Genomic DNA, 26,000 nt, shown 5'->3' on the forward strand with positions numbered 1-26,000 from the left:
ATTGTGTTTAAATAAATGTAATATGTGCAGCCTGCTTCGGATAAAATTAAAACATATACATGTGCAATTAAATGATATATATATATCTGCAATAATTGATAAAGGATGTCTCTTCACAGTGTAGTTTTCTTCAAGCCTTGAAAAACTTGAAATCGTTATTCGCAGCACACGCCCCTTTCTCGTTCCCTTACTACAATGTAATACAAAAGGCGACCAATCAGCTCTGCGAATCACTGATTCCGTCCAATCAGCGTACGAGGTTCCGCTGTTCCGCTTTCCCAGAAATTCTTTGCTGATCCGACTTCAGACTGAGAGAATTCAAGATGGCTGTCCCAGGTGAGTATTTACTTTGCAGAAAAAATGAAATTCACTTTCGCAAACAGGCAGCGTGGTCTGTTGTAACATCGAGACAGATGCAAGTCGTAGTCATGTATAGTAACGATGGTGAAAAATCGATTTAGACGGCTTTTCAAATACTAAACAGAAGGGTTGGTCAGCATTAGCAACGCTAGCTAGCTGCTAATTTAGTCGTCTTATCCCTTTCCGCCTCATGAACAGAGCATTCCCTGCTTTAGCACGAAAAAGGCACCTGACAAGACTTGTGGAGTTCTATATAACCTGTTTTTATTAAACGAATAGGCATCATAATGTTGACCAATATACTTGGGTAATCTAAGAATGTATGTCCTGTGTTAAAGCAACAGGGCAGATCAAACTTAAGCCAGCCAGCTCATTTTGACTGCAGGCTGCTGCACATTTCTGTGGTTACGCTTTGTGGAGGGAAGATGTTTGTGTATCCTCTTCTGCCGCAAATGTGACACTCATAGAGTGTTCATTTGACCATCACAGAGGACTTGATGCACGGTTTGCAGTAAAATGTGAGTCTAGGGGTGTTAAAGAAATAGGGAAAATTCTGTCCTAAGCTCCCCCTGAAAAAAACATTTTACATTTTAACAAACACTGGTTTTGTATCTTTGTGGATAAATGGATATATTTTAATTGTTGGTCTATTGCTGTACTCGTTTTCTTTAGTTCCCTGTATGTCTAATTATTTTCTTTCTTGCACCCTTCTTAAGTCCGGTTTTGTGAAATATGTAGCATACTTGTGGTTTTATGTTGTGAAAACGGGGTAGTGAATCGATTGCCACAGAATTCTCAATTTAAAGGCGGAGTAGGCAATTCTGTACAGAAATGTTTTTCGTCATGCCGGTTGGAATTCTCTTAACATCCTGATAGCAATAAATAAGTGAAACATTCATTGGTATTTTTATAATTATATATCTTCTGTGAAAGGCATAGGGTCAAAAACGTTGGACCAATTACTGCCCTCGGTCCGAGGGCAATGATACGTCATGTGTACATTTTCAGTCAGCATAATTTGCATCCAACTGTGCACCCTGTTCATGCGGACATCATACGTCAGCGCTCTCATGTGTGATGTGCACGCAGCGGGACAGTGGTGGACAGAGAGCAGGTACCTGGAGATATTGTTATTGTAGTAATGTAATTCACTTTATACTGTAATGTTTTCTCACCAGTGAATGTGACATGACTTCACTGAAACTGATCAAACAGCTTCTGGTCTGTGCGCTCACTCATGTGTTTTGGAAGAGGCGTGGCTTTGGATGGTGATTCACGAGAGGGAGGGATCATATTATTGCACTGCTAGCAGGCAAACGTTAGCATTTCCAAATTATCTACTCTGCCTTTAAGAATACTTGTTTCTACTTGTCTCTGTTAAATAAGCTTTAAAGACTAAGATTTTGAGCAGCAGCAGGGGTATAACAGAAGCTCGACATTATCGTTAAACAGCGTTGTCAATATGGATATTTCTCTTAAACAAATGCATCGATTCGCTTCAAAAGACCTTTGTTGAGACAAGGGAGCCACGTCAAGCAGTTCTTTGATCGATGGCTGTACTTTTGTGGAGCTTCAAAAAATTGACCCCCATTAACTCCCATTTTACAGCTTGGATAACAGGGATACGTGGTTATATAACTTTGACTGCATTATTTTTCAAGAAGAAAGTCATATTCAGTTAGGATGCCTTGAGAAATATCCCTTTAAGTGTTCATAAGGGTGTTAATTCCTTGCATTTGCAATCCCCTAAATATGCCTGTTTTAGAAATGTGGAAATTATTTTAATATTCCCACGTTGTTTGGTGATTTTGAATTAAAACAACAATTCCACACGCTCACACCCTCTTTCACTTATCTTGAAGATATACTTCAGGACCTTGAGGAACATTTAAAGCCACACTAAAGAACTTTGCTGATGGCTCCCCCATGTGGTTGATAAGCGTAATTGTTTGTTTCCAGTGTCATAAATAATGAGGCTGTATAAGCAGAACCTGCAAACTCGCCGCTTTTCGTCGAAATTCTTGTATCTGCTTTTTGAACTTTCTTTTTTTATCAAGGCTCTTAATATCTTTTTTTGAGGTCTTATAACTGAAGCATCAATCAGGTCCTGCACGTTATCTCTCTTAATAACTCTTTTAACATCAGCACTTTATTTTCTCAACCCTGCATGTTTTAAAACCGAAACCAGAACGTCAGATGCGCAATTGTATGCTTAAGATGGACACGATGTAGGAGGGTGTCATGCATCATGGCCGTCATTGGCAGGTGTCATGCAGATTGGTGATTCAATCAGATCATAGGACGGATTATAAAAGATCCTGAGTGTGTGGTGTCTGGGTCGCCGCCCCTTTAGGAAAGACTTAGGAAGGTGCACCTCTCAGAAGATGTAGACAAATAAAGATCTTATTATATGTTTAATTACGACTTGTAGAATTGGGATCGCGAGAACAGGGCAATGTTCTTATTTGGTCAAACGTCATGTGATTAGCTGCTGCTCCATAGTTGTCATGTGGTGCACTTGAAAAACTTGTGCAGGTTAAAAGACTGAAGTAATACATTTTGACCAGCAAATTGTGGCTGGAGTGACAGATTTTTTATTGAAGCAAATATTGTCTTTTTTTCTTGTCAGAGTGTGCCAGAATGCATAATTTACATGTTAAAATTAATTATTCGCGCCGCACACAACGCCCCCCCCCCATTATGGGTGTCACCTGTTTCACCTCTTCAGAGTTTTGTTTACTAAGCTGATGCAACCAGCGAATGAAGAAACGTTGTTTAGAAACCCTTTCACACTCTTCCGCAGGCAGGGGATAGGCGGGGCTGTGTGTACAGACCCAAAAACAGAACTTACAGAGTGTGGCTGTAGCCGCTATGAGGCTGCTGAGATGGCAGCGCGAGAAGAATTCGTCCTCCAGTTGAGAGTTGTTCTACCCTTCAAATAATTTTAGAGACATTAAGGTCAAAAAAACTACAAAGTGTTGCTTTAAAGAAGTTATTATAAATATGGATTCTGATTTCTGATCATTTGACAGATGATTGTCTAAATGAATGGGTATTACGGTGGTCTGTTTAAGAGCTTTATTACAAGTGACTATAACAGAAGAGACATTTAATTGTGACCGCCCTAATTATAAGTAGCGGAAAGGACTAGGAAGATACATTGTTTCTTATGTCTGTGCCAAGACTATCATTTGACTACAACCTTCGTCCATGATGTTTGTAGAAGAGTCGACAGATTCAGCATTTTCTATTTCACCCCCAGCCTCCAGATGAGGGCTTCCTCGTGTTTTGACCTGGTGTGTGAACTTTTCTTGCAGCTTGAGTCTCAGTGGTGCCAGGCCCTCGTTGCCCCTTAGCAGACACCATGTCATCCACCTCTTCCTGTTCCTCCTCGGGGGAAAACAGCCCTGAAGACATGCCCCGAGGTGGTGGCACCATCCGTGTCTACCTCCCTAACAAGCAACGGACAGTGGTGAGGGTTCTGTAAATTCATGTCTTATTTATTTATGTATGCCAGATGCTTTTTACCAAGAACGTATTTAATATATACATTTTATCAGTACATGTGTGTTTCCTGGAATCAGACCTTTTGGGTTGCTAACATAATGCTCTTGAGATACAGGAACCTAAACAGAAGCACTGCTATTTTAAGGATTTAACAGAATCTGAGTTTTGTTTTATGTTGATACCATCATGTGATCGTGTGTTCAGGTAAACGTTCGGCCTGGACAGACTGTCTATGATAGTCTAGGCAAAGCCCTGAAAGTCAGAGGCCTGAGCCAGGATTGCTGCGCTGTCTTTAGGCTTCTTGAAGGGTGCGTTTCCATAAAGGCTTAAGCCTAAAATGTCTCCCTTTAGTAGAGTTGATGCTTACATTTTTGTTTGTTTTTCTTTCCTCTCCTGGCCAGGCGTAAGAGGCTTACAGAATGGAACACTGACATCACACCCCTCGTAGGGGAGGAGCTTTTGGTTGAAGTGCTAGATGATGTTCCCCTTACCATGCACAACTTTGTAAGTGCATTTGCGCAACAGAGTCTAAGGAGGGTTGGCTGAGTTCTCATTTTTAGGCCTTTTAGATTGAAAGATGGAGTCCGAGCTAAAGTTTTCTTGTAACTGCAATGATATTCTAATCATTTTAAAACTGTGCAATGATATAAAATTGAAAATGAACATACATTTATGCATTTGGCAGACGCTCTTATACAAAACGACATGCATTGCATTATCCTATTCATTTCTTTATATATATATATATATATATATATATATATAGAACCGAGAGCTCGTAGATCAATATCTCAGTTTGTCTACAGCAGTTGTGAAACATTTTAAAGCTTTAATTTGTATCTTTCCATGTTACATGTCACAATCTTGTTTTCACAGGTTCGTAAAACATTCTTTAAGTTAGCATACTGTGACTTCTGCCACAAGTTCTTGTTCAATGGCTTCAGGTGTCAAACATGTGGCTATAAGTTTCACCAACACTGTAGCAGTAAAGTTCCTACTGTATGTGTGGACATGGATAACATGAAACGGTTCGTGTTTTGCAACCGTATTTGAAATCTCGTGAAAAATGTTGGTTGGTCACTTGGTTACTGATTTCTTTAATTTGATTTTTTAACTTGTAGAATTCTCAGGTGTGATTCTAGTACAGAAGACACCATACCTCCCATACCCCGCATATCACTAACCTCAGATCAGCCTGGGTACGTTTAACTTCATATGTATATAATTTGTTCCCAAGTTGTAAATTAAGCATAGTCAACATGTTTTCTTCATTTAAATGTATGTTTTGTCGTTTGTAGAGAGGCAATGTCTCCTAACTCTTCCTTTCACTTCTTGATGCGGGCGGAGGACATTCAGTCTCTCCAGAGACATCGCTCCACCTCAACACCAAATGTCCACATGATCAGCACGCTGGATCCTGCATCTGTTCTCCTCATGGAGGTTAGAGAACACGGCCAACAAGTAGTTGGTCCAAATTCTTTTGAAAAAGCATAGGAAACTGTAACCTTTTTGTATGCATCACAGTCATCTCTCCTCCATCATTGCATGCATTCATTCATTTTTTTCACTCTCATTCAGGAGCCATTAAAAACCAGCACAATAGGTGAGTTTCTGTTTTTTCTACTTTTATTTTTCACTTTTTGTGTGTGATGTTTGGCCATTATAAGCAGGAGTACAGATTCTTGTTCATTTAGTTTTTTGACCATCATTGCACATTCACACAACATCACATGTAAAGTTTGTGTGTTTAAATTGTATCAACAGGACCAGAGTCCTCTCCCAAGCCTTCCACTAGTCCGCCCCACCTAGGGTCACCAGGAAGAAGACCTCCAAAATCCCCTTCTGAGCCCAAGGAACGAAAGTCATCGTCGTCTGATGATAAGAAGAAATTGGTTAGTGTGCCTTTCAGTTGATATGAACCCTGAATGATTCTGCTAGTAGTGCAGGGTTTTTTCTTGAACTATCAGTAGTTCTGACATTTTATGTTTTTTTTAAGCACCGAGGAAACTACAGAGACTCTAGTTACTACTGGGAGGTGCACCCACGCGAGGTGACCACGATAAAGAGAATTGGAACCGGCTCTTTTGGGACCGTCTACAAAGGCAAATGGCATGGAGATGTGGCTATCAAGATTCTTAAAGTGACAGAACCGACACCAGAGCAGCTTCAAGCCTTTAAAAATGAGATGCAGGTTTTACGGTGAGTCAATCTTCTCATCTTCATCATAAAAAACATTCAAAAGGTTTAAAAGGCTAGCGATGGTCTGTAATAAGTATGCATACTTTTTATGATGTAATTTGCATCCACACCAAATCTCCAAATCTGTCACCAGTTCTTATATTTGATCTCTGTTTCCTCAGGAAAACACGTCATGTCAACATTCTGCTGTTCATGGGCTTTATGACGAAGCCTAATTTTGCCATTATCACGCAGTGGTGTGAAGGCAGCAGTCTATACCACCACCTGCATGTTACAGAGACCAAATTTGATACCATGCGCCGCATCGATGTCGCTCGCCAGACTGCACAGGGCATGGAGTAAGAAACAAATTTTCAGGATAGTTTTTTTCATGATACTGTATGAATAGCTGATGAGACTATATTATATAAAAAATAATAAGGTAATGTTTTGTTGTAAAAAAAGAAAGTTCCCTTACAGATAGGCTTCATGGGTTCTTTTTACATGCTGTTTAAACAATAATAATATTCATAATACTGGAGTTTTGCTTGACCGGCACATAGTAAGCCTGAATAACAGTGGTACATTGTGTACAATGTTGAAGCTGAGAGCAACTTCATAAAAGCAAATAGAAGCAATGGCAGTTATTCACAGCAGAATATAACACTAAATGAGGTGTTTGACCACAGGATCTATTTGTGCTGGAAAAAAACACATCAATTGCTAAGTTGTCTAATTGTCTAAAGGGCAAAGATGGACTTTTTATTCAAACCTAGCAACACTTTCTTCAATTCGTATTTAATAAACTTTTTTTTTCAAACAGTTACCTTCATGCCAAGAACATCATTCATCGGGACTTGAAATCCAATAGTATCCTTTCTATAGTGCAATAGAAGAGCTCTTGTGTTGTAAGAGATGTGTGGCAATGATAGTCACCACGTGTGCTGCCAGCAGATGGCAGCATTTCTGCACCCTGACTACCCCGAAGACTTGAACTTGTGTTCTGTCTTTACTGAAAGTCAGCTATTCAAAGTTGTGCTGTGTTCATCTCCTGAGCTCAATTGTCAGATATCTTCCTGCACGAGGGCTGGACAGTTAAGATCGGTGACTTTGGGCTGGCCACGGTCAAGTCTCGCTGGAGTGGCTCTCAGCAAGTTGAACAGCCCAGTGGCTCCATCCTGTGGATGGTGCGTAATCGCCATCACATGTATCAATAGCACAATAGTATCCAGCTGCAGGCCCCTTCAAATTATGAATGTTTATACAATGCTGTTGTTTAACAGGCCCCTGAGGTGATCAGAATGCAGGACACTAACCCGTACACCTTCCAGTCTGATGTTTATGGCTATGGAGTGGTGCTCTATGAACTGATCTCTGGGACTTTGCCTTATTCAAATATCAACAACAGGGACCAGGTGAGATACTCCATGATTTGCCAGTTTCAATACAATATTTCACCATTCTCACCAGTTCAGCTATTGGGTTACATTTAAAATGTGCCCAGAACCCTCTTGTCTGAACTGCTTTATGTACAATCCGTTTTTCTTTTTTATCCAATTGTGTTGTGTGTTTGATTTTCAAGTATTCTTCTCCTGCAGATTATTTTTATGGTGGGTCGTGGGTACTTGTCGCCAGACCTCAGTAAGTTATACAGCAACGGCCCTAAATCAGTGAAGAGGCTCATCATCGACTGTCTGAAATTCAAACGGGATGAACGGCCTCTCTTTCCACAGGTGAGAATAATTTAGAATTAGAATCTCAAAGCTATGTTAAGAGTACATGCAAACAAATAAACTGTTAAACAAATAAACTGCTTTAAAAAGCCTTTATTTATACTATTTAAATGATTCGATGAGTTTGATCTGTAAGAAATATCCAGTATATTGGAAAGGGTATAGAACTGAAATGATAACAAGAACCTTTATTTTTGCAATGACTGCCACAGCGTTTCCCATGCAATGCATTTACTTCCTCGATCAGCCCAGGCATATAAATGGCCGTCCAAGTAGATTTGGCCTAAGTTTTTGTACTTTTTTCAATCCGTGATAATGACTGTATCTGTGATAAATTAACTAGTGGATAAACAGCGCTTGCACGTCTTCTCTCTTTCCTGACATGTTTGGTGCGAGTGGCGCGTGCACGTCCTCTTCCATGTTTGCATGCACTTTCTTCCGATGAGCTCTATTTGTGTGCGAGCCTTCGGCCTCTAGTCCGTACATTTAGTGTATTTAACTGTCACTTGCATTTAAAATCAAAGATGCGATCGTAATACAAGCAACACATTGTTGAAAATGGGAAAACCGCATATAGCTGGCCGCTCTTCAATGTAGATTTACTGTATTGTTTATAAATTAAGGATTTTAACAGCAACTGCTGTATGTGCCATACAGTAGACTGCAATAAAATGTTTGTGTCCTATATCGGATGGGTACCGAAACCCGGTACTTAATCAGTCCCGGGGCTAAATTATAAAAGACCGAAGTATCGATAAGCTTTGACGTTAACGGTTCTGCTGTGGGTACTGGAGAAATTAAGAAAAAGATCCTATTTATTATTGCTAAATAAAAGTTAACTAGCATATTTTAACTGACCAACCATTTCTAATTTGCGATAATATTAAAAACATTTACCTGCATTTTCGTTATTCGCAATCTCGCACGCGAAATGTCCGTCTTGTCCCACACTACACGGAGCTCGCGCACACAGAACACGAGAGCTTGCAAGCACACAAAACCAAAAGCATGTGCTTAATTGAGTGACGATGGCGGAGAGAATCAAACAGTCTAAAGTATGGTTAGATTTCACTCGAGTGGATGCAGACAATGCTCGTTGTAACAAGTTTAACAAGATTTTAGCTCGTAAGGGCGGAAACACAAGCAATCTGGCAAAACATCTTTCAAAAGTGCATTATGTGCAGACAAATAAATACAAAGTTTTCGACTAGTTAATCATCCACGTCCTCAGGTACACATACTAGCCAAGCAGTCTTCCTAAATGACACAGACATAAACATTGCATAAGGTTTCTTTAAATTAGTATGTTATAATTTAATAAACACAGATCACAATAAAAAGTATTTTTTTCTGTAGTAGCCTATTTAAATTTTAAACACTAAAAATGCTTTCACAGTTCTGCTTTAAAATGGATGAATAATAATAAATTATGCTTAAAAAATTATAAAGCAGAGCTTACCTAAAAAAATAAATTTGTAGTGATGAAATACATAAACTTTTTTTGTGTGTGTACGTTGCAAGAGGTTCCAAACCTGTACAACTTTTAAGCCCAAACAGAGTTGACTACATTATGTGAATGTAAAGCTGCAGTTACAGTGACCTAATCGACTCCAGCATCTGGTCCAATATATTAAACAACAAAAAACACAAACAAACTTAGGCCCACATGCATTATATTTTAATTCTCTATGAATAATAGGCGGGTATCAGTCATCGTTTACCTGCATTAAGATATGTTAGGTCAGTAAACAATGTTTTAAATAGTGAAAACAACTCCAGCTTTAGTTTTGTCTTTCACAAAAAAAACACAACAAAAAGTACAGATAACAGTAACGATAAGTGGTATCGATAAAAGTAGTAATACCGTTAAAACCTTAACGATACCCCATCACTAGTCCTATAGTATATTTTAACATTACTTTAGTAAATATTAAAGTTACGACTGAATTCCACCAGTGCCACAGGTCTGTCAAAATCCTGTGGGAAACACTGCAGCCATTCATTATTTTATATCATAACAGAAACATTACACAACATAAAGCAAATAACAAGCATCTTGCCATTGGAGAATTTTCCATTCTACATGTGTAAGGTTGATAGACGATACGTGTTTGTACAGAATATATACACTCACCTAAAGGATTATCAGGAACACCTGTTCAATTTCTCATTAAGGTAATTATGGTGGTGGTGTAATGGTGTGGGGGATGTTTTCTTGGCACACTTTAGGCCCCTTAGTGCCAATTGGGCATTGTTTAAATGCCACGCCCTACCTGAGCATTGTTTCTGGGTCTATCACAGTATTAGTATGGTGTTCCTAATAATCATTTAGGTGAGTGTATAATGTACATGTCAACGAATATTTGAATCCGATTGCAATGTTAAGGGTATATGCAACAGTACGTTTGAAAGTTGAAGCTGGATAAAATCTATTCAGATTGATGATTGTAAACCTATAAAGTGTGGATGTAGTCCGTCAAGTTTTTTTTCCTTTAGTTCTTTAGTCATTTTAAGCATCGGTTGGATAAAGCATCAGCCTCTCCAGAGCTGTATACTTAAACTTTTTTTGCACATAGCACTGGTGCTACAGTTTTAGGGGCAGTTTCCCAGACAGGGTTTAGACTAGTCCTAGACTAAAGTAAATGTAAGGGCTGTCCAAACGGAAAACAACTTGCGTGGACATCGAAAAGTACATCATTGCCTTTGTGTTGTCTCAAAATGCACACAAGTAGGGGTGTGCGATATGACGATATTATATCGCGAACGATTAAAATGACTGCACGATCCACTTTTTCGGGAAAATCGTTAAATCGTCCTATATAGTGCTGTTCTATAGAATTCGTCCACATACTTGCGATAGATTGCGCCATGTAAACAAGCTCGTATACGTTGCTTGTGAATTCAGTAAGATTAAGTGACGCGGTCAGTGAATATGGAGGGAAAACGGAGGACTTGGTCCCTAAAAAAAGTTCTACATCAGTAATATTGAAATGGTTTGGGTTTTCCCCAACTGACACGGCCCAAACAACAGTTATTTGCAAATGTGGCAATGATAAGATTCGAGCGTCGTAAGGCAACACAACGAACCTTTTTAACCACCTCAAAATAAAGGGACTGAAAGAGCATGCCGACAGTCAAATTATAAAGGGATCCCACGCGAGTAAATCAGGTACAACCAAGCACACGGAAACTAAAGGGCTTAAACAACGACTTTACCGAAAGAACCATTTGAGAAAAAAACACGTATCCGTATGACAGAAGGAGCAAGCGCTGGAAAGATATCACTGACGCGGTCGCATTTTACCTGGCCAAAGACATGATTTCCATAAAGACTGTGGAAAATGAGGGCTTTAAAAAACTGCTCAAAGTCGTAGATCCACGTTACGAAATACCCAGCCAAAAATATTTATCCTCCACGCCCATTCCACAGCTTTACTCCGAGTGCCGCAACAAGATGAAAAACAAAATTCAAAATGTAAAGTTTTTTTGCTAACAGCTGATTTATGGTCTTGCACTTGCATTAAATATTAACTTGATTAAAATATTCTTCATAATATAAATGGTAAAGAGTATATTTTTATATGGGGACTTAGTTTGGCTGTATTGAAGCCCCTTTAATTTGCAAAATAGTCTTAAAACCAACTTGAAGAAGAACCGCGATAAAATCGTGAATCGTCATCTATCTGGAAAAAATCGTGATTTTTTTTTTTCTAGATCGCCCACCCCTACACACAAGTAATGTTTTTAGTAAGGCATGTTTGTTAAGATCACATAAATTTCATAATTAAACTAAGGCCTAGTCCTGGTTTAAGATAATCCCTGTCCGGGAAACAAACCACCCCTTAAAGTTTTGTTGCAAAGGCCAAACAGTTGTAGCACAAGTGTACGTCTGTTATCATCTTTTAAAAAACACAAGTCCAGGTCATCACATAAATAGATGGGCAACTAAAAAAGGACATTAACATTATTCAAGCAGATGAATTAGAGCCGTATAATTTTTAGTTCTAACCAAATTAGTTTTTCCTTTTTTTTATTGTCAATGCTCTAAATGCAATTGTCCACAAACATACTTTATACCATAGTATTTATTTACTACAGTAGACTGCAGTAAAATTATTGTGTACTATAATATCCTCGTATACAAAGATGCAGACAAATCCACGAGTATCGCGCATCTAATATGTTAAAGTGTGCAACTCATTCATTCATAGACATAGCAGAGGACATATTTAAATTGTAGAATTCTGCTTTCGTGATTCATGTTTTCCCACATCACGCAGATCAGGGCTCTAGATAGATGGACTCGATGCAGCTGGAAAAAAAAGTTTTAATCGTAAAACAAACATTAAATAGTGTTGTGCCCTTAGTTAACCTCACACAGGAACAAGCACAATGACAAACGCACTTCACACAAACAAGCGGCTCTGTCTAATGTACCTGCCAAACTGTATCGCACGTGTGCTACACTATTAGATTTATTCGTAGCACAGACCGTTTTCCCCTCCCCCCCTTTATGCTGCACTGTACAGCCCTGCTCTCATGTTTCTTGCTTTCTTGGTATTCCTCAGATCTTGGTGAGCATTGAGCAAGTCCAGTATCTATTGCCAAAAATCGAACGGAGTGCCTCCGAGCCCTCTCTACACCGTGCTGTACATGCCGAGGACCTGAACCCACTTCTCCTCAACACCACGCGTCTCTTGCCTCTGTGAGACTCCTGGGAATGCTCTGTCTTCTCCTAAACATCATTCCCAGCATGGATTCCCTAGTTCCTGTTATTCCACACATTTCTGAGAGCACCCAAGCTGTTTCATTGGTCCTTTATATACATTGTATACACAAACACCCTACATTTATCAACTCAATAGCACTCCTGGTCTCCCCGTCATGCTTCTGGAATTCTCTAGGCTGCTCCTGGTTAAAGCTGCTTGTAGAGAATGTCAGACAGGGGAATTCTGTTTAGCTGCTTTCAGCAAAAGGAAATATTCTGTGCTTTCATTACACTTAATGGATTTCAAAATCCAAGCATCATATCGACACAATCTTAAAACCTCCTTTTTGAGGTATGTTTGAAATGATTGTGCTTGCAACCTGCGTTTTTTTATGAAAGTAGCATTTTATTTTTTTCATAGAATCTGCAATATTCAGCATGAACATTTGTTTTGTTCCCCTTGCTTGAACTTCCAACTGTAGCATGCTGGGGTCACTCCGTTCATCTGCGTTACACAGACATTCTGCTGACAGTGATACAATTATAAATCCGTTTGCAATCACTTACAGTATTCATCTTTCAAAATCAGCTATTTAATTTTGTCCATTTCTGTTTGCAAATTCTCATGGGCATTGTTTTTAAAACACTTAACTGGTATCACATTAGGTTGGATGTACATTTTACTTGTGCCCTTAAGAATTGTGTGTGCTTTTGTGATTATTTTAAATATCTTCATCTTAGCTATATTTGACTTTTGGGCTGTTTCTGTATTTTGGTCAGATTTATATATATACACGATTATACTGTGTCTACACCGGATGCGGCGCGACAAGAGACATTAAAACGAATTGGAACCCATTATAATTTATAATGGCGCAATGCTAATCTCATTAGTGTCCGGTGTAGACATGTTGTTAGTGTATATATACAAATATGGCACATTTCAAAGCTCAGATTGTTATGGTACACTTCGAAAAGTGATCGGAAGGAAAAGTTGTGCATATAATTTCCTTTTGTTAGTATGAAAGGAGTTCGTATTGCTTTCTAAAGTGAACATGGTTTATTGTTCCCCTAAAACCAAGTGATCATTTACAATCTAAGCTGAAATGACATGACCATAAGCAGGATAACCATGAATAATGCTGACACAGTTTGGCTTGAACTAATGCATTGTGTTAGTATTATGCACAGATAGCTGTGAGAAAAGTGATTTTGGTCGTGTTTCGGCAGTCTTAAACAATATTTTGGGGGGTGTTGATGTGATCTTAACTTTGTGGGTAATATGGTTTCAATGTCGATATGTTTTTCTAGCCCAGTTTATGTGCAGGAAATGATCACATACAGACAGATTTGTAATCTTTGTTGTGGTGCTTTTGAAGTGGACCTAGGTAACAAAATGATGGTGGCCAATAGAATGAATTTGGGAAGGAGCTACCTGTTTGTCCCAACAATGAAAGATATTGGGGTGTGTCAGGGAAACCAGTCTGTAATTTTGCGATAACTGAAGTTGTAGTTCTAAAGCAATGCTTAAGTCATGGACACTTTGGAATTCAGGCTGCTAGAAGCGCTACTGACCTCTGGTTAAAACAGACTACGTGTTTTGAGAGAGATGATCAAACTAAACACATTCTTAACAATAATACAAAAATCGCTCTGGGGTTTCACAGGATTTCCTTTTAACTAGTTTGTGGCATAGTGGTGGTAGATATTTCTGGGTTCTTACCATGTCTGTTAAGCCGGTGACCTGATATCCTTAGCAGCTGCTAACGTTGAGGACATTTCTGGTGTAACATTTAATTTCATTCCAGAAACTCAAAAGAATTTGCTATGAGAAAGCAATATTAAAATTCACTTTCCTCCCATTTATCTGCTTTCAATAAGACCAATTGAAACCTAAAGCGATGGGGCCTTATGCGATCTTTTAATGTAGTCTTTATATTTGTAACTTATTGATTCATAACTGACAGTTGTACTAAAGTCAGTGCTTTGGTTCTTAGCAATGTTTGAATGGGGCTGGGTACCCCGTTGAACTGTACTCATTCCACATAAGATGCCTGTAGGTGTTCTGGGGAATTCTTCATTTGTTGTGAGAGGGAAAATGAAACTACATTTCATATCCCTGAGCAACTCTTGGAAATGTAGTTTTGGACAAACTTGGTTATCTGTTGTATGGTTTGGTTCTATTTTCTTATTCTTCCTCTGTTATTACATAGAAACAGGTTTGGTGAGAGAAAATGACTAAAGCGTTTTCAGGGCTCTTCTAGAATCATGATGTGGTACTCTTCACATATTAGATTTCTCTTAAGGAACCAATTGTAATAATATTGTTTAGTACAAAATGTGGATGGAAGCATGTGCTCCTCTTTTCATAACGGTTATGAAAGCAACATTTTTGGACTGGATGCACAGCTTATCTTTTTAACATATTTGATAAAAGCTATATCAATGGTTAAATGGGTTTAAAAAGCAACAGCCTGGTTTTGATGACCACAAATTAGGCTACCAAGAATTGTGATTTTCCACCAAATGACAACCTGTCCTTTTAGAGGGAGAGATCATATAAGAATAAACATTCTGTCATCATTTATTCACCCAATTTAATTTGGATCCTGAACATAAATCTTTCTGTGGAACACAAGAGTACCTCTTAATTATCTCTGCGGTTTTGTGTCCATACAATCAAAGTCATTGATGCTAGTTTTGTTTGGTTACCAACGTTCTTTAAATAAGAGTGATTGAATAATGAAAGAATTTCATTTTTTTTTGTGAATTATCACTTGAAAAGAAAACTACAGAACTGGCCCTAGGTCATTAGAATTGTAGCAGATATTTGCTTGACATGATACAAATAAATTAATGTAATATAACTTTTATCTACCCTGGATCAGGTAAATAGGATTTTTTTGTCCTTACATCTCTGAAGCACATCTTTAACTGAAAGCACACATAATGACCCTGTTGTAAAAACTCATGCAGAAAGATAAAGCGTCACTTTTGTGTATTTTCCATGCAGCATTTTTAAGATGGTTCAGTCCAAATTTGGGTATACAAAGGCACAGATACCAAGGAGTGTACAAGCCACAATTACTGGAGGAGAAAATGAAATGAATGGTCAATTTTATTTCTAAAGACTAGATTTGCATATATTAATTAAATTGCAATAATGTGTGCAGTCTTAAAAGGTGTTGCGAAAATGGTATATTCTATGTACAGTTACTTTTTTTTTAAAGATTACTTTAAATTGTATTTGTTTTATGTTTGTGTGATGGCTCAAAAAGAACAAAATTATTTTAAAACGTGTATAGGAAATCTTAGTATTTTTTTGTTTGGGGGGTGAATATTGTGGAGGCTGAATTTTGACTGAATTTGGTTAAAAAAATAAAACTTAAATTCTGTTTGTCCGATTGTTTTTATTGATCGATTCATTATGATCTATATTCAATGGCATAAGAAAGAGCATCTTTGAAAAAGCTTTTTTGAACTAACACGTGTTGGTGTGTGGTGGTGTACTTGAGTAGGAAGTGAAGACTTGGTGGTACTTCCTGTCTTGTGTCTGTAACTATAAACTTGTCAATTTTACACGTTTCAAAAAGTAGAAAGATAAACATATATTTAATTTGTTTAATTTACATTTTAAAGAGAATGAACTACAACAATACATTGCACATGTATACAAAGGGTCACTTCTGGTGTAATTGTCAAAAAAGGAAGAGATAGCATGTGTGGTTTTAAACTTCTGCACATTCTGGGAAATCGAACGATTTCGCTTCAGTAAGAAAAGGAAGTTATTAGAGATAAATGTTACATTGTTCAGAATACAAAAATATATAATACAGTGTAGTCTGTTAACAGAACATACTAGGTCAACTTAAACTTAACACTATACATGAAGTTATATACAGTGTAATATGCAGTTAGATGTGCATGTGAAGATGATTTATGATTGAAAAAACTATATTCTAGACTTGATATTCAGATGTCTATGCCTGCAGGGTAAGTTCAAAGCCTGAAATTCCCTTGGAAGTTTTCAGTTTAATCATTTGTATAAAACAGTAAGACTCCATTTTAATCTCCATATTGTTAATTCTGGTTGAACCAAACTATTAAGTGTTTAAATAAGAAGAAATGTCAAGACATTACATGATATCTGCAATCACCAACAGAAGTGAACAAAAATGTTTTTGGTAAGTCAGTCTGGCCATGTTATAGATATGGTTTGCATCACTAGATTCTTCAAGGTCACGTGGAGCACTGTGCATAGTATATATATCGGCATCTATGTTTTGCTTAGGTTGAGCTTTAACCAAATGTTATATGTGACAAAATACATTGCATGCCATCTTTTACTGGCAGTCTTACTGATAGTGGGCTAGAAGGGCTAGAAGTAACTGTTAAAGGAAATATATGTTATCACTTGTATTGTAATCCGGAGCGACTTATGTGGCAGAACAGGGTCATGGAGAAACACATACCCAAGACCTACAAAACAAGAGATATTATTAATCCATCATGAAACAATCACAGCTTAATAAGAGAATCACTTATTCATTCAAATCCCACAACAGCTAAACATTGCACTTTTGTGTAATTTGAGGTCTAGAGCTTTTAATGTTAAATAAACCCTTTCCAAAAGTAGTTAATTTCCAAAAAGTTCATACCTCAATAACGCAGACAACAATGACACCGATTCCTGCGTTCAATAGGTTATTTTCAAATGTGTCCTTTAGCTTTGTGTAGCAGCCCTGAATGCAATAAGACATATGACAAGTGATGTTTATCATTGATATTAAGTAAATACTTATATATAATGTACATCCAACCTCTATCCACTCTTATTTTGTGTTCCACAGAAAAGAGTCATATAAATGTTCTGAATAAGTTTTGGTTGACATGAAGAGGGGCAAGAGTGCTGTATTACCATGGGCCAGTACTGTTTGGTATCATTTTGTCTGCATTGTTTTGACATGCAGCAAGACTCTGGTATTCCTGAAATCCAATCTGAAGAATTGTTTATCCCACAGCAATCAAACTGTTGAAAAGTTTATTATTACAGAAATAATTGAGCAAACCATTTAGGCAATACCACTAATAAGAGAACATTATTGCCTGAAATAGCCACTTACTGCAACATGCACAAAGTCCCAGTCATCTTTAGTGTTGTTATTTTTGTTTCTATTCCTTACGGAATCCTCTAAACTGTCCTTAAGGTCTGTAGTAATGTATTTGTCAATCTGGAAATACAGAAAATAATATGATAATCTTTGCAATAACTTTCTCTGCTTCCATAAGCGTGTCCTCATTTAGTTCCAGACTGAAATATTACTGTCCAATATTAATATATGTTAATTATGCAATGTTATAATGCAACTGTATCTACATCATAGAGTGTTGTATACCTGTTTCTCAAATATGAGGAGAGCGCATGCAACAGCCAACTCCACCAACATCAGAATGAACAGCAAGGTGAAGAACTAACCAACAAACGAAAACAGAGTAAATTGTTGACTTCGGGGAAAATGCACTTTAGTGTCAGTGACAAACATTCTGCATGTGACTTACAGATATGAGCAGGCAACGGTTTTCCTTTAGGGCCCCAAGGAAGCCCAAGAAGGACACACAGGTGATAATGATTCCTGTGATGAAGAGAGTGTTTGCTATGCTCATAGCTTGAAGGCTGGGAAGGAGTGCAGCAAATTTGGAGGTCGTCATCAAATATATGCCCAATCCAAAAATGGCAGCACCACAGATCTGTAAGGATCAGAACAACAAAAGAGTTTTTTAAGATAAATGTTTACTATGTTTTATCATTCATGTTGTTTTCAAGTTAAAGGGATAGTTCATACAAAAATGAAAATTCTGTTGTCGTTCACACACCCTCTTGTTTTTTATGCCTTTATGACTTTCTTCTGGGGAACTCAACTGAAGATATTTTGAAGAATGTTGGCTACCAAAAAAACATTGGTCCCAATTGACTTCTATTGTATAGACACAAAGCCATTGCAAGTCAAAGGAGACCAACCGTTGAATGTTCTTTCATGGATTTCATGGACGCATTACCCCTGTTCTCGCCTCTCTTCACTGGTTAGGGGTCCATTTTAGGATTTATTTTTAGATTCTAGTTATTGTTTTTAGATCTCTTAGTGGTAAAGCACCTAAATATTTGTTAGACTTAGTCAAGCCGTATGCTCCGCTAAGAGCACTTAGGTCTGCTGACCATTTGCTTTTGGCTATCCCTCGGGTAAAGCTGAAGAGTAGGGGTGAGGGTAACCCTCTACATTAGACAGGACCGGACACTTGCTGTTTTTAAATCTACTCTAAAACTTATTTTCACACTCTGGCATTTGACGCTATATGAGAGCTGCATCATATTATTCTTTTATTGCCTTAATTGTTTGGTTGTATCATTGATAATTATATTATTTATGCATGTACTGTACAGCACTTTGATAGACACTTGCTGTTTTTAAAAAAGTGATTTATAAACAAACTTTGACTTGACTTGACTTCAGTATAAATTATTTAATGTTTTGATGAAGAAAACATCATACAGATTTAAAATTTCAATAGCGTGAGTAAATGATGACAGAATTTTTGTTTTGGGGTGAACTGCTCCTTTTAGTACAAAAAAATGCCCCACCGTTGGATTAAATTACCTTGAAAATGTTCAGATTTGACCTAACCATGAACTATAAAAAACATAATGTTCCTGAATTGTACTGTTATTTTCAATAGATCTTTCAAGTATAATGTAAAAAGACTTAAACAGGGAATATTTACAGGAAAAATAATTGTACAGAAAGATTTTTATGTTTATGGTATATTTCTGGCGCCCCAGCTGCCGGGCAAGCAGGGGGATTTTTTTACAGTGTGGGTTACGACAATCCAGCATCTTGGGCTGAAACAACCCAGTAGATTTAACCATAACCGGGTTTGTTGTGTTGCACCCTTTTTGACCCAACCGTGGGTTGAAATTAATCTACTATTTTTAGGAGTGGAAACCATCAGTGTCAACATGGATATTTTTACAGTCATGGTGTTAAGAATGAAATAGCTGCATGCATCAGGTGACAGTCCTAAAATGGATACTTACAAAAAAAATGAGATTCACCACACACATGGTATACTTCAGGCACTTGAGGCAAGACATCTTTCACAGCGTAGTTCAATTCTGCAAGGTCATCAAAAACATTAGACCTGAGGTTAAACGGTTATCTTGCATTGTTTTCCCAAACTACATGTACCCACAACATTAAAAATGACTGACAGTGTGTATCCTGTGTCACAACTGAAGGCGGTGTTGATATAATGGAAAACAATATGACGAGTTAAGCTACTAAATGGAGCCTCATGTTCATGAGATGCATTTCCTGTGTAACTTCCCTTACAGAAACAGACAGTGGTAATTTTTTAGGGTTTAGTGTTTTTAGTCATATAGGTACACAGGGGACAAAATGATGAGTTTGTTTAAGACTAATCATGAACAAGATTTATGATTTATGACACATTTAACTCTCCAAGAGCTATTTATCTTTCTAAGTTCCTCTTTTTTCAGGTCTATAAACTGAGCATATATACATGTGTACATGTACATGTTCTAGTTTTTATACCTAGAAATAACCAACAACAATTCAGTCGAACATAAAGCAAGTTTTATAAAACATATTATAAAATGACTTCCCATAAGCGAAAATAAGACGAAAATTGTGACCAAAAAATGATAAAATATTTTATATAGTTTGTTATCACACATTTAATTGCTATTGATAATAGGAACACATTGAATTGCTGTTGATAACATATTAGAACTTTGTGAAAGATATTAAGAACAAAAACAACTGTCAAAACATAAGTGTAATCATCTAAGATGAACGTAAATATCATGAACATTACAAAGATGATATGGTCTTACCTTGTTAAGAAATGTATTCTTTAAAGATACTTCAAAGAATTATACTGAATTACGACAGTCAAACTAGCCCTTCTGACTGTGATACAGGCTGTGGGAGGGCATGAGCTTCTCTTCTACTTCCTCTGTACATGACGTGGTGTGTTAACAGAGCTGTGCAGAGGTGTTAAATGAAACGAGAGAGCAAGAAAAAGCAAGACAGAAAAACTAAAGAAAAGTGCAAAAAGTAGTGTATCAAAATATTTTTCTGTAACTGTCTTGTCACTATACAAAACATGCACAGGACGCCAAAAATACTGTTGTAAAAGAGAATCGCTATAAACGGCTGGACCTGCTCAGTGTGTATGAAGTGCAGACATTGCTGTTTGCAGATTGCACATTGTGTTAGGAAACCACAGGTGGTCTCTACAACAGGGAGTGCAAAAATATAAAATCATGAGAACAAATAAGTGTAAAGAGTTATGAAGCGAAAATAAATTTGACTAAACAAACATCTCCATGTGAAGTGTATACACTTTAGTTTTAGATAAAATAATCCTTTGAAAAGAATAAACTGCAAAAAGATAATTTCATCTAAAAATGTGTTTTTAATTTTTAATTTTAATTTTTTTGTCAGACTGTAAAAATAAGTTGTATCAATATGTCACCATTTCGACAGTTGGTCAATGTGTGGTTGGTTTAGAAGATTTTTACATTTTGCTGATGTACAAACTACATTAAATCTGGCATTTCACTGTGTGACAACCAACATTTAAGTGTGACAAATAAGTAACCTGGAGTGTGACAATAAATGTGATATTAAAAGCCTCAATTGTCAGTATTGTGTTAATGGGCAAAAATAATTTACCGTTTTAAGTTGTGCCTTAAGAGCCACAATGCTTACAAACTGTCTCTCTGCCTACCTTCACTCGTATATGTGTATGAATCATTTCCAGAAAAAAAGATATGTGACAGACTGATATCATTATTTCTTTTTGAAAAGCATAGATATCACAATAATACTGCAAATTCTTTTGACCATAATAATTGTGCACTGAAAATCTGAAATTGTGACACCTACAGTTAACACAACCTTACCAGGTAAAATCCCTGGGATTTTTTTAATGATGTAAGATATTTTCTTAGTCGTGGCCCGGTTTCACAGACGCTTAAGGCTAGTCCCAGACTAAAATGAATGTGTGATCTGTCTTAATGCAATATAACTTGCCCAGAAAATTTTAAATAAATCAGTTAAACGCGACATAAATATCTTAATTCAAGACATTATCCTGGCTTAAGCTAAACCATTTCTGTGAAGACAGGCCCATTTGTTCCAAAATGCACCTTATTTCTGTACAGTGCTTTCCTGTGGCATAGTAGTGACAGCATGACACTAGCAACGGCAATGTCATGGGTTCGATCTCAGGAGATTGCACATGCTCCGATACAATATATAGTATAATGCAATGTAAGTCGCTTTGTATAAAAGCGTCTGCCAAATGCACAAATGTAAATAATATGCATGTCTATATAATTAGTTTTTATTTTATTGGTATCTTTGAGAGTTCCAATAGACAGAGAAAACCCCTTACAGAGAAACTGGAATAGGGAAATGAAACATTGAGGTTTTACTCTCTGTACTAAACAGATATGTAGTTTATTTCAAATCTGTTGATCTCTGTTTTAAAGTACATAAGAAAATGTGACTGTTGTGTGTCTGTGAACACATTATTCATCATTCATTAAAGGCGTCATATAGCGTGAATACATGTTTTTTTATGTGCTATAAATTGCCCATGCATGTGTGACGAGTAAAACTAAAGTGTCAGAAGAAAATCTTGGGGGTTTCAGAGGGGCGGAACAAAGAGGAGTTCCAAAATGCACAGTATGTGGAAAATACAGCGATTTTGAACCTTTAATCGTGTATACACATTGCATTACATCTAAAACAAAGGATAATATTAGTTTTAGCCGTGTCATATGACCGCTTTAAAAAGGTGTATCAGTCTTCCGTAACTTTGCTCATAACACAGTACTCATTCTCCTAGGTAAACGGACATTTTTTAAGTGGATAATAATCTGTATTGTACTGAAACAGAAAAATGATTCTTAAATGTGGTTTTAATATAAAACGTCAGAGTTTAAAATGAGAACACAACCTTAGAAACTTTAATTTAGAAATTGAACATAATGAAGATGACCATGAAGATCCACATGACACATGAGTTTAAATCAGGAATACAATAGCTGAAGTGTTTACAACATTGACCTTTAGATTAAAACAAAACTGTATACAGTAGAGACAAAAAGTTATGGAAAATATTGAATAAAAGAAAAACCCCTTGCATATCTTTGCAATACTGAAACTTTAGAAGAAAGGTCACACTTATTTAAAGGGACAGTTCACCCAAAAATGAAAAATTCTGTCATCATTTACTCAACCTCTTCTTACTTCCGCATACCACAAAAGAAGATATTTTGAAGAATGTACCTATTCACTTCTATTGAATGGACACAAAATCAATGCAAGTAAATGGGTACCGGCGTTGTTTGGTTACAAATATGATTCAAAATATCTTATTTTGTATTCTGCAGAAGAAAGTGAGTCATACAGGTTCTAACTGACAAGAGGGTGAGTAAATGATGACAGAATAAATTTTTGGGTAAACTATTCCTTAAACGAATATCAATTCAAGATATAGAATCACCATCAGCACATCATGACTTTTAAACATTGTAGTCAAAGAAGGCATCTAAAGTCTTTAACTAACGGTTTAAAGCCGGGGGATAAGACACATAAAGTCAAGAGAGAAATTAAGTTCAGTGCAACTTTGAAAACAACATGTAACAAAACAACACTCAAAGATGATTTATTACAACACGAGTCTGAGACAACGTCTGTCACATTTCAAAATGCTGCTTATTGCTGGCTATTTGGAACAGTGCAGCCAGACACACAAAATTGCTTTTATATGAAGACTGTGGATGAAAGAAAACAGAATAAAGGGAATCAAATTTACACAATGATTAAAACTTAATGCTGACAGCTTAAGACTGTTCACCAATATTGGGACATTTCATGGTCATAGTTCACATTATCTTTTTATTCATTTCTGTGCTGTAAAAAAAGTCAAGAGAAGCTTTGACGATTTCTTCCGTGGTATTAGTAGACAACCTGAGAACACAGCATTTTGACGCAATACACGTCTGTAAATTCTGTCACACATCATTTTCTGCGCTGCCTAAGGGTGAAAGGCCAAGGTCAGTGTAACTGGTCAGGTACAAAAATACGGCAAAAAGATCTGGAGAGAGAAGCATAGTCTACATCAACACTCTGCCATTCAATGACCAACACGCTCAAATTCTCTTTTACGGTTGTTTTTTAAAAGAGAGGATGCTGAAATCCTAATTGAGGTGGTCGGTTTCCACTTGTGGAAGTAAGTTTATTGTTCAGGTCCTTTCTGTTGGTTTGGGGGCCAAGAACCAGAAGCGTTCCTCACGCCAGTCACACTCACGTCGGATCTCTCATCCCATTTTCTGCCTGTTACTCTCTTTTGTTTGCTCAGTAGAAGCGTTTGCGTCTGTTTTCTTTATAGTGATTGTACGCAAACAGAATAACAACGACCACCACGACCAGTGCAAAAACTGAAAAAATAAATATAAAGAACGTTGCGAGGATGCTCCTTCCTTCATCTGCTGTCTGAGCTGAGTAAAGGAAAACAAATGTGAGATACATCCATCTAGCGTCGGATCGCATGCTTTACATATGAAACTGTGTTTTCTAAATGCATTACCATTAGGGTCCACTCTGTAGTCTACACTAGGCAACGTGATCTCGAGCTGGTCTTCTTCTTCTTCTTCAGGACTGCGTTCTACTGTAAGTTCATACAGCTTAAAGGACACAAGGTCATGGTTGTCTAGAAAAACAAAAACACACAGCTTGAAACAACACATGACTCACAGTTTTGACTACAATAAAATAAATATGATGGATTAATATGGGTGTGCAGAAAAGATGAGAACTTCTTGGTGATCCACACCTGATAAATCTCCAGTGACCGAAGAGGCTCCAAAATAATAACCCTGCGGAAGCTTAACACCTGGGATGTCCAGACAATCCTTCCACTCTTGCTTCCCATCCACATCTGTCATCACCTAAAATACAGAACATAAAAATGGATGTATGTTTCGATCCACAAGACGAACGCTGTGAGGAAAATGTCACTTACTGTAAGTCTGTTCTTCATGTATCTGATCAACAGGAAGGTGTCATGATCTACATTTCGGATCTGACCATTGCAGCCACCAAGATCAGTAGTCCGCCCATCACGGTCATGATCATACTCGACACTCCCGTTCCCGACCATCGCAGAGATAAAAGGAAACACCCTCTGACCAAAAAAAGATGATTTGTTTATTTACATGAAAAGGATATATATTGTAATACATATGCATTATGTTTAAATAAAGGACATGCATAGTAATCTTGTATATCATACTAATATTTAGTGGCACATACATCATGCTGCTTGTCATCGTTGGGATAGGTGTCCAAAAAAATACCCAGACCAGTAAAATAGTTAATGTTTCCAAACACTGGACCTACAAGAACACCAAAAAACGATAAAAACTCATAAGGATGTGAATCATAATCAAAATGTGAATATTTGGAAAGATTATTATTATATTAAAGATCTTACCACTTTGCATTCGCTCTTTCGTCAACCAAATCCCAAGCCCATCCCCGTTCAGATTCTTTTTGCCATCACCATGGATCTTAAACTGTATTCGCAGTTCCCAGTCCCTAATGTAACAGGGCTACACATACAAACACACTATGAACTAGATATATTTGCCTGAGATGATTCAGACAATATTTTAAGTTAATACTGGGGCGCAGTTTCGGGTTTGTGTTGACTCACAATACGGCTCCAGACTGCTCCTTGTCTGCTCTGCAGGTCTGGTGTCAGCCGTATGGTGTCTGGCATGATCATGGAGTTACCCATGAACTCCCAATGTGACGAACTGGACGAACCCAATCCTGTGTGCATACAGTTGGAGAGATATGGAAATTTCATATTAAAGTCAACGGATGGGTTCTTTGAAATGAATTTAAACAAACAGTTTGCGATATATACGTATATTTTCCTCAAACGTGTAAATCAGAACATCTACAACGTTAACATGTCCTCTACTTCCGCCCCATGGACGTCAGATTGAATCACTGCAGTTGCGAAACTAAACTGTCACTATGCTGAGGGGAAAGTAAAACACCGTGACTATGCTAACAAACAGCCTGTTATCTAACTAATGTGTGTTTTTTCATAACTAGTCGTCTTTGTTGAAACAGGTGCCACTTTAAGCAGGAGCCGATTTAACGTCAGAGCACATAAGAATAGACGCTTACCTTGGTAAGGCTTACTCAGCGAATACTCTCGCTTGAGAAATTCATAAGTACTATCTTCATAGGTGTTTTCTCCATGACTGCTACTCGCAAAAGTGAGTATTAAAACTAACAGTGCACACACTTTGAGTTTGTTTAGCAGACGGTATGGTAAATTCATTAACGTTTTGTTAATACTCCGGTTCAACTTCACACTAGCCGTGGTCGCCATTTTTCCTCGCTTAC

At 37.4% G+C, this 26,000-nt stretch overlaps 3 protein-coding genes across 3 annotated transcripts; 1 reads left to right on the forward strand and 2 right to left on the reverse strand.

The window, feature by feature from the left end:
• Positions 1-255: 255 nt before the first annotated feature.
• On the forward strand, positions 256-15,887 carry araf (A-Raf proto-oncogene, serine/threonine kinase). Its single transcript, XM_056745294.1, has 16 exons — positions 256-336; positions 3,678-3,832; positions 4,072-4,175; positions 4,269-4,371; positions 4,744-4,895; positions 4,989-5,066; positions 5,166-5,307; positions 5,446-5,470; positions 5,632-5,759; positions 5,864-6,066; positions 6,228-6,404; positions 6,869-6,915; positions 7,114-7,232; positions 7,329-7,460; positions 7,644-7,778; positions 12,347-15,887. The coding sequence occupies exons 2-16, from the start codon at positions 3,725-3,727 to the stop codon at positions 12,485-12,487; spliced, it is 1,794 nt and encodes a 597-aa protein (XP_056601272.1). The 5' UTR covers positions 256-336; positions 3,678-3,724; the 3' UTR covers positions 12,488-15,887.
• Positions 15,888-16,093: 206 nt separating this feature from the next.
• Positions 16,094-20,539, reverse strand: zgc:64051 (leukocyte surface antigen CD53). The gene is made up of 8 exons (XM_056745295.1): positions 20,396-20,539; positions 19,577-19,654; positions 18,046-18,234; positions 17,883-17,957; positions 17,610-17,717; positions 17,405-17,515; positions 17,145-17,228; positions 16,094-16,965 (listed from the first exon to the last, which is right to left on the reverse strand). Exons 2-8 carry the CDS (start codon positions 19,631-19,633, stop codon positions 16,897-16,899), a joined length of 693 nt encoding a protein of 230 aa, XP_056601273.1. The 5' UTR covers positions 19,634-19,654; positions 20,396-20,539; the 3' UTR covers positions 16,094-16,896.
• Positions 20,540-23,225: 2,686 nt separating this feature from the next.
• Positions 23,226-26,000, reverse strand: lman2lb (lectin, mannose-binding 2-like b). The gene is made up of 8 exons (XM_056745863.1): positions 25,779-26,000; positions 25,294-25,412; positions 25,072-25,189; positions 24,891-24,973; positions 24,601-24,762; positions 24,412-24,526; positions 24,166-24,288; positions 23,226-24,076 (listed from the first exon to the last, which is right to left on the reverse strand). The coding sequence occupies exons 1-8, from the start codon at positions 25,984-25,986 to the stop codon at positions 23,934-23,936; spliced, it is 1,071 nt and encodes a 356-aa protein (XP_056601841.1). The 5' UTR covers positions 25,987-26,000; the 3' UTR covers positions 23,226-23,933.

The sequence above is a fragment of the Triplophysa dalaica genome, chromosome 4, assembly GCF_015846415.1.
Source record: "Triplophysa dalaica isolate WHDGS20190420 chromosome 4, ASM1584641v1, whole genome shotgun sequence".
Lineage (NCBI taxonomy): Eukaryota > Metazoa > Chordata > Actinopteri > Cypriniformes > Nemacheilidae > Triplophysa > Triplophysa dalaica.

Bases quoted from the DNA above. Each gene is read 5' to 3' on its own strand.
- zgc:64051 (XM_056745295.1), bottom strand. From the start codon at position 19,633: ATGTCTTGCCTCAAGTGCCTGAAGTATACCATGTGTGTGGTGAATCTC. The intron at 18,235-19,576 runs GTAAGTATCCAT...TGATCCTTACAG, and splicing joins TGGTGAATCTCATTTTTTTT to ATCTGTGGTGCTGCCATTTT. The intron at 17,516-17,609 runs GTAAGTGGCTAT...ACTTTTCAACAG, and splicing joins GGGACTTTGTGCATGTTGCA to TTTGATTGCTGTGGGATAAA.
- araf (XM_056745294.1), top strand. From the start codon at position 3,725: ATGTCATCCACCTCTTCCTGTTCCTCCTCGGGGGAAAACAGCCCTGAA. The intron at 6,916-7,113 runs GTATCCTTTCTA...CTCAATTGTCAG, and splicing joins TCGGGACTTGAAATCCAATA to ATATCTTCCTGCACGAGGGC. The intron at 7,233-7,328 runs GTGCGTAATCGC...GTTGTTTAACAG, and splicing joins GTGGCTCCATCCTGTGGATG to GCCCCTGAGGTGATCAGAAT.
- lman2lb (XM_056745863.1), bottom strand. From the start codon at position 25,986: ATGGCGACCACGGCTAGTGTGAAGTTGAACCGGAGTATTAACAAAACG. The intron at 24,289-24,411 runs GTGTGGATCACC...TTGTTTTTCTAG, and splicing joins GGTCACTGGAGATTTATCAG to ACAACCATGACCTTGTGTCC. The intron at 24,077-24,165 runs GTAATGCATTTA...TCCTTTACTCAG, and splicing joins CTACAGAGTGGACCCTAATG to CTCAGACAGCAGATGAAGGA.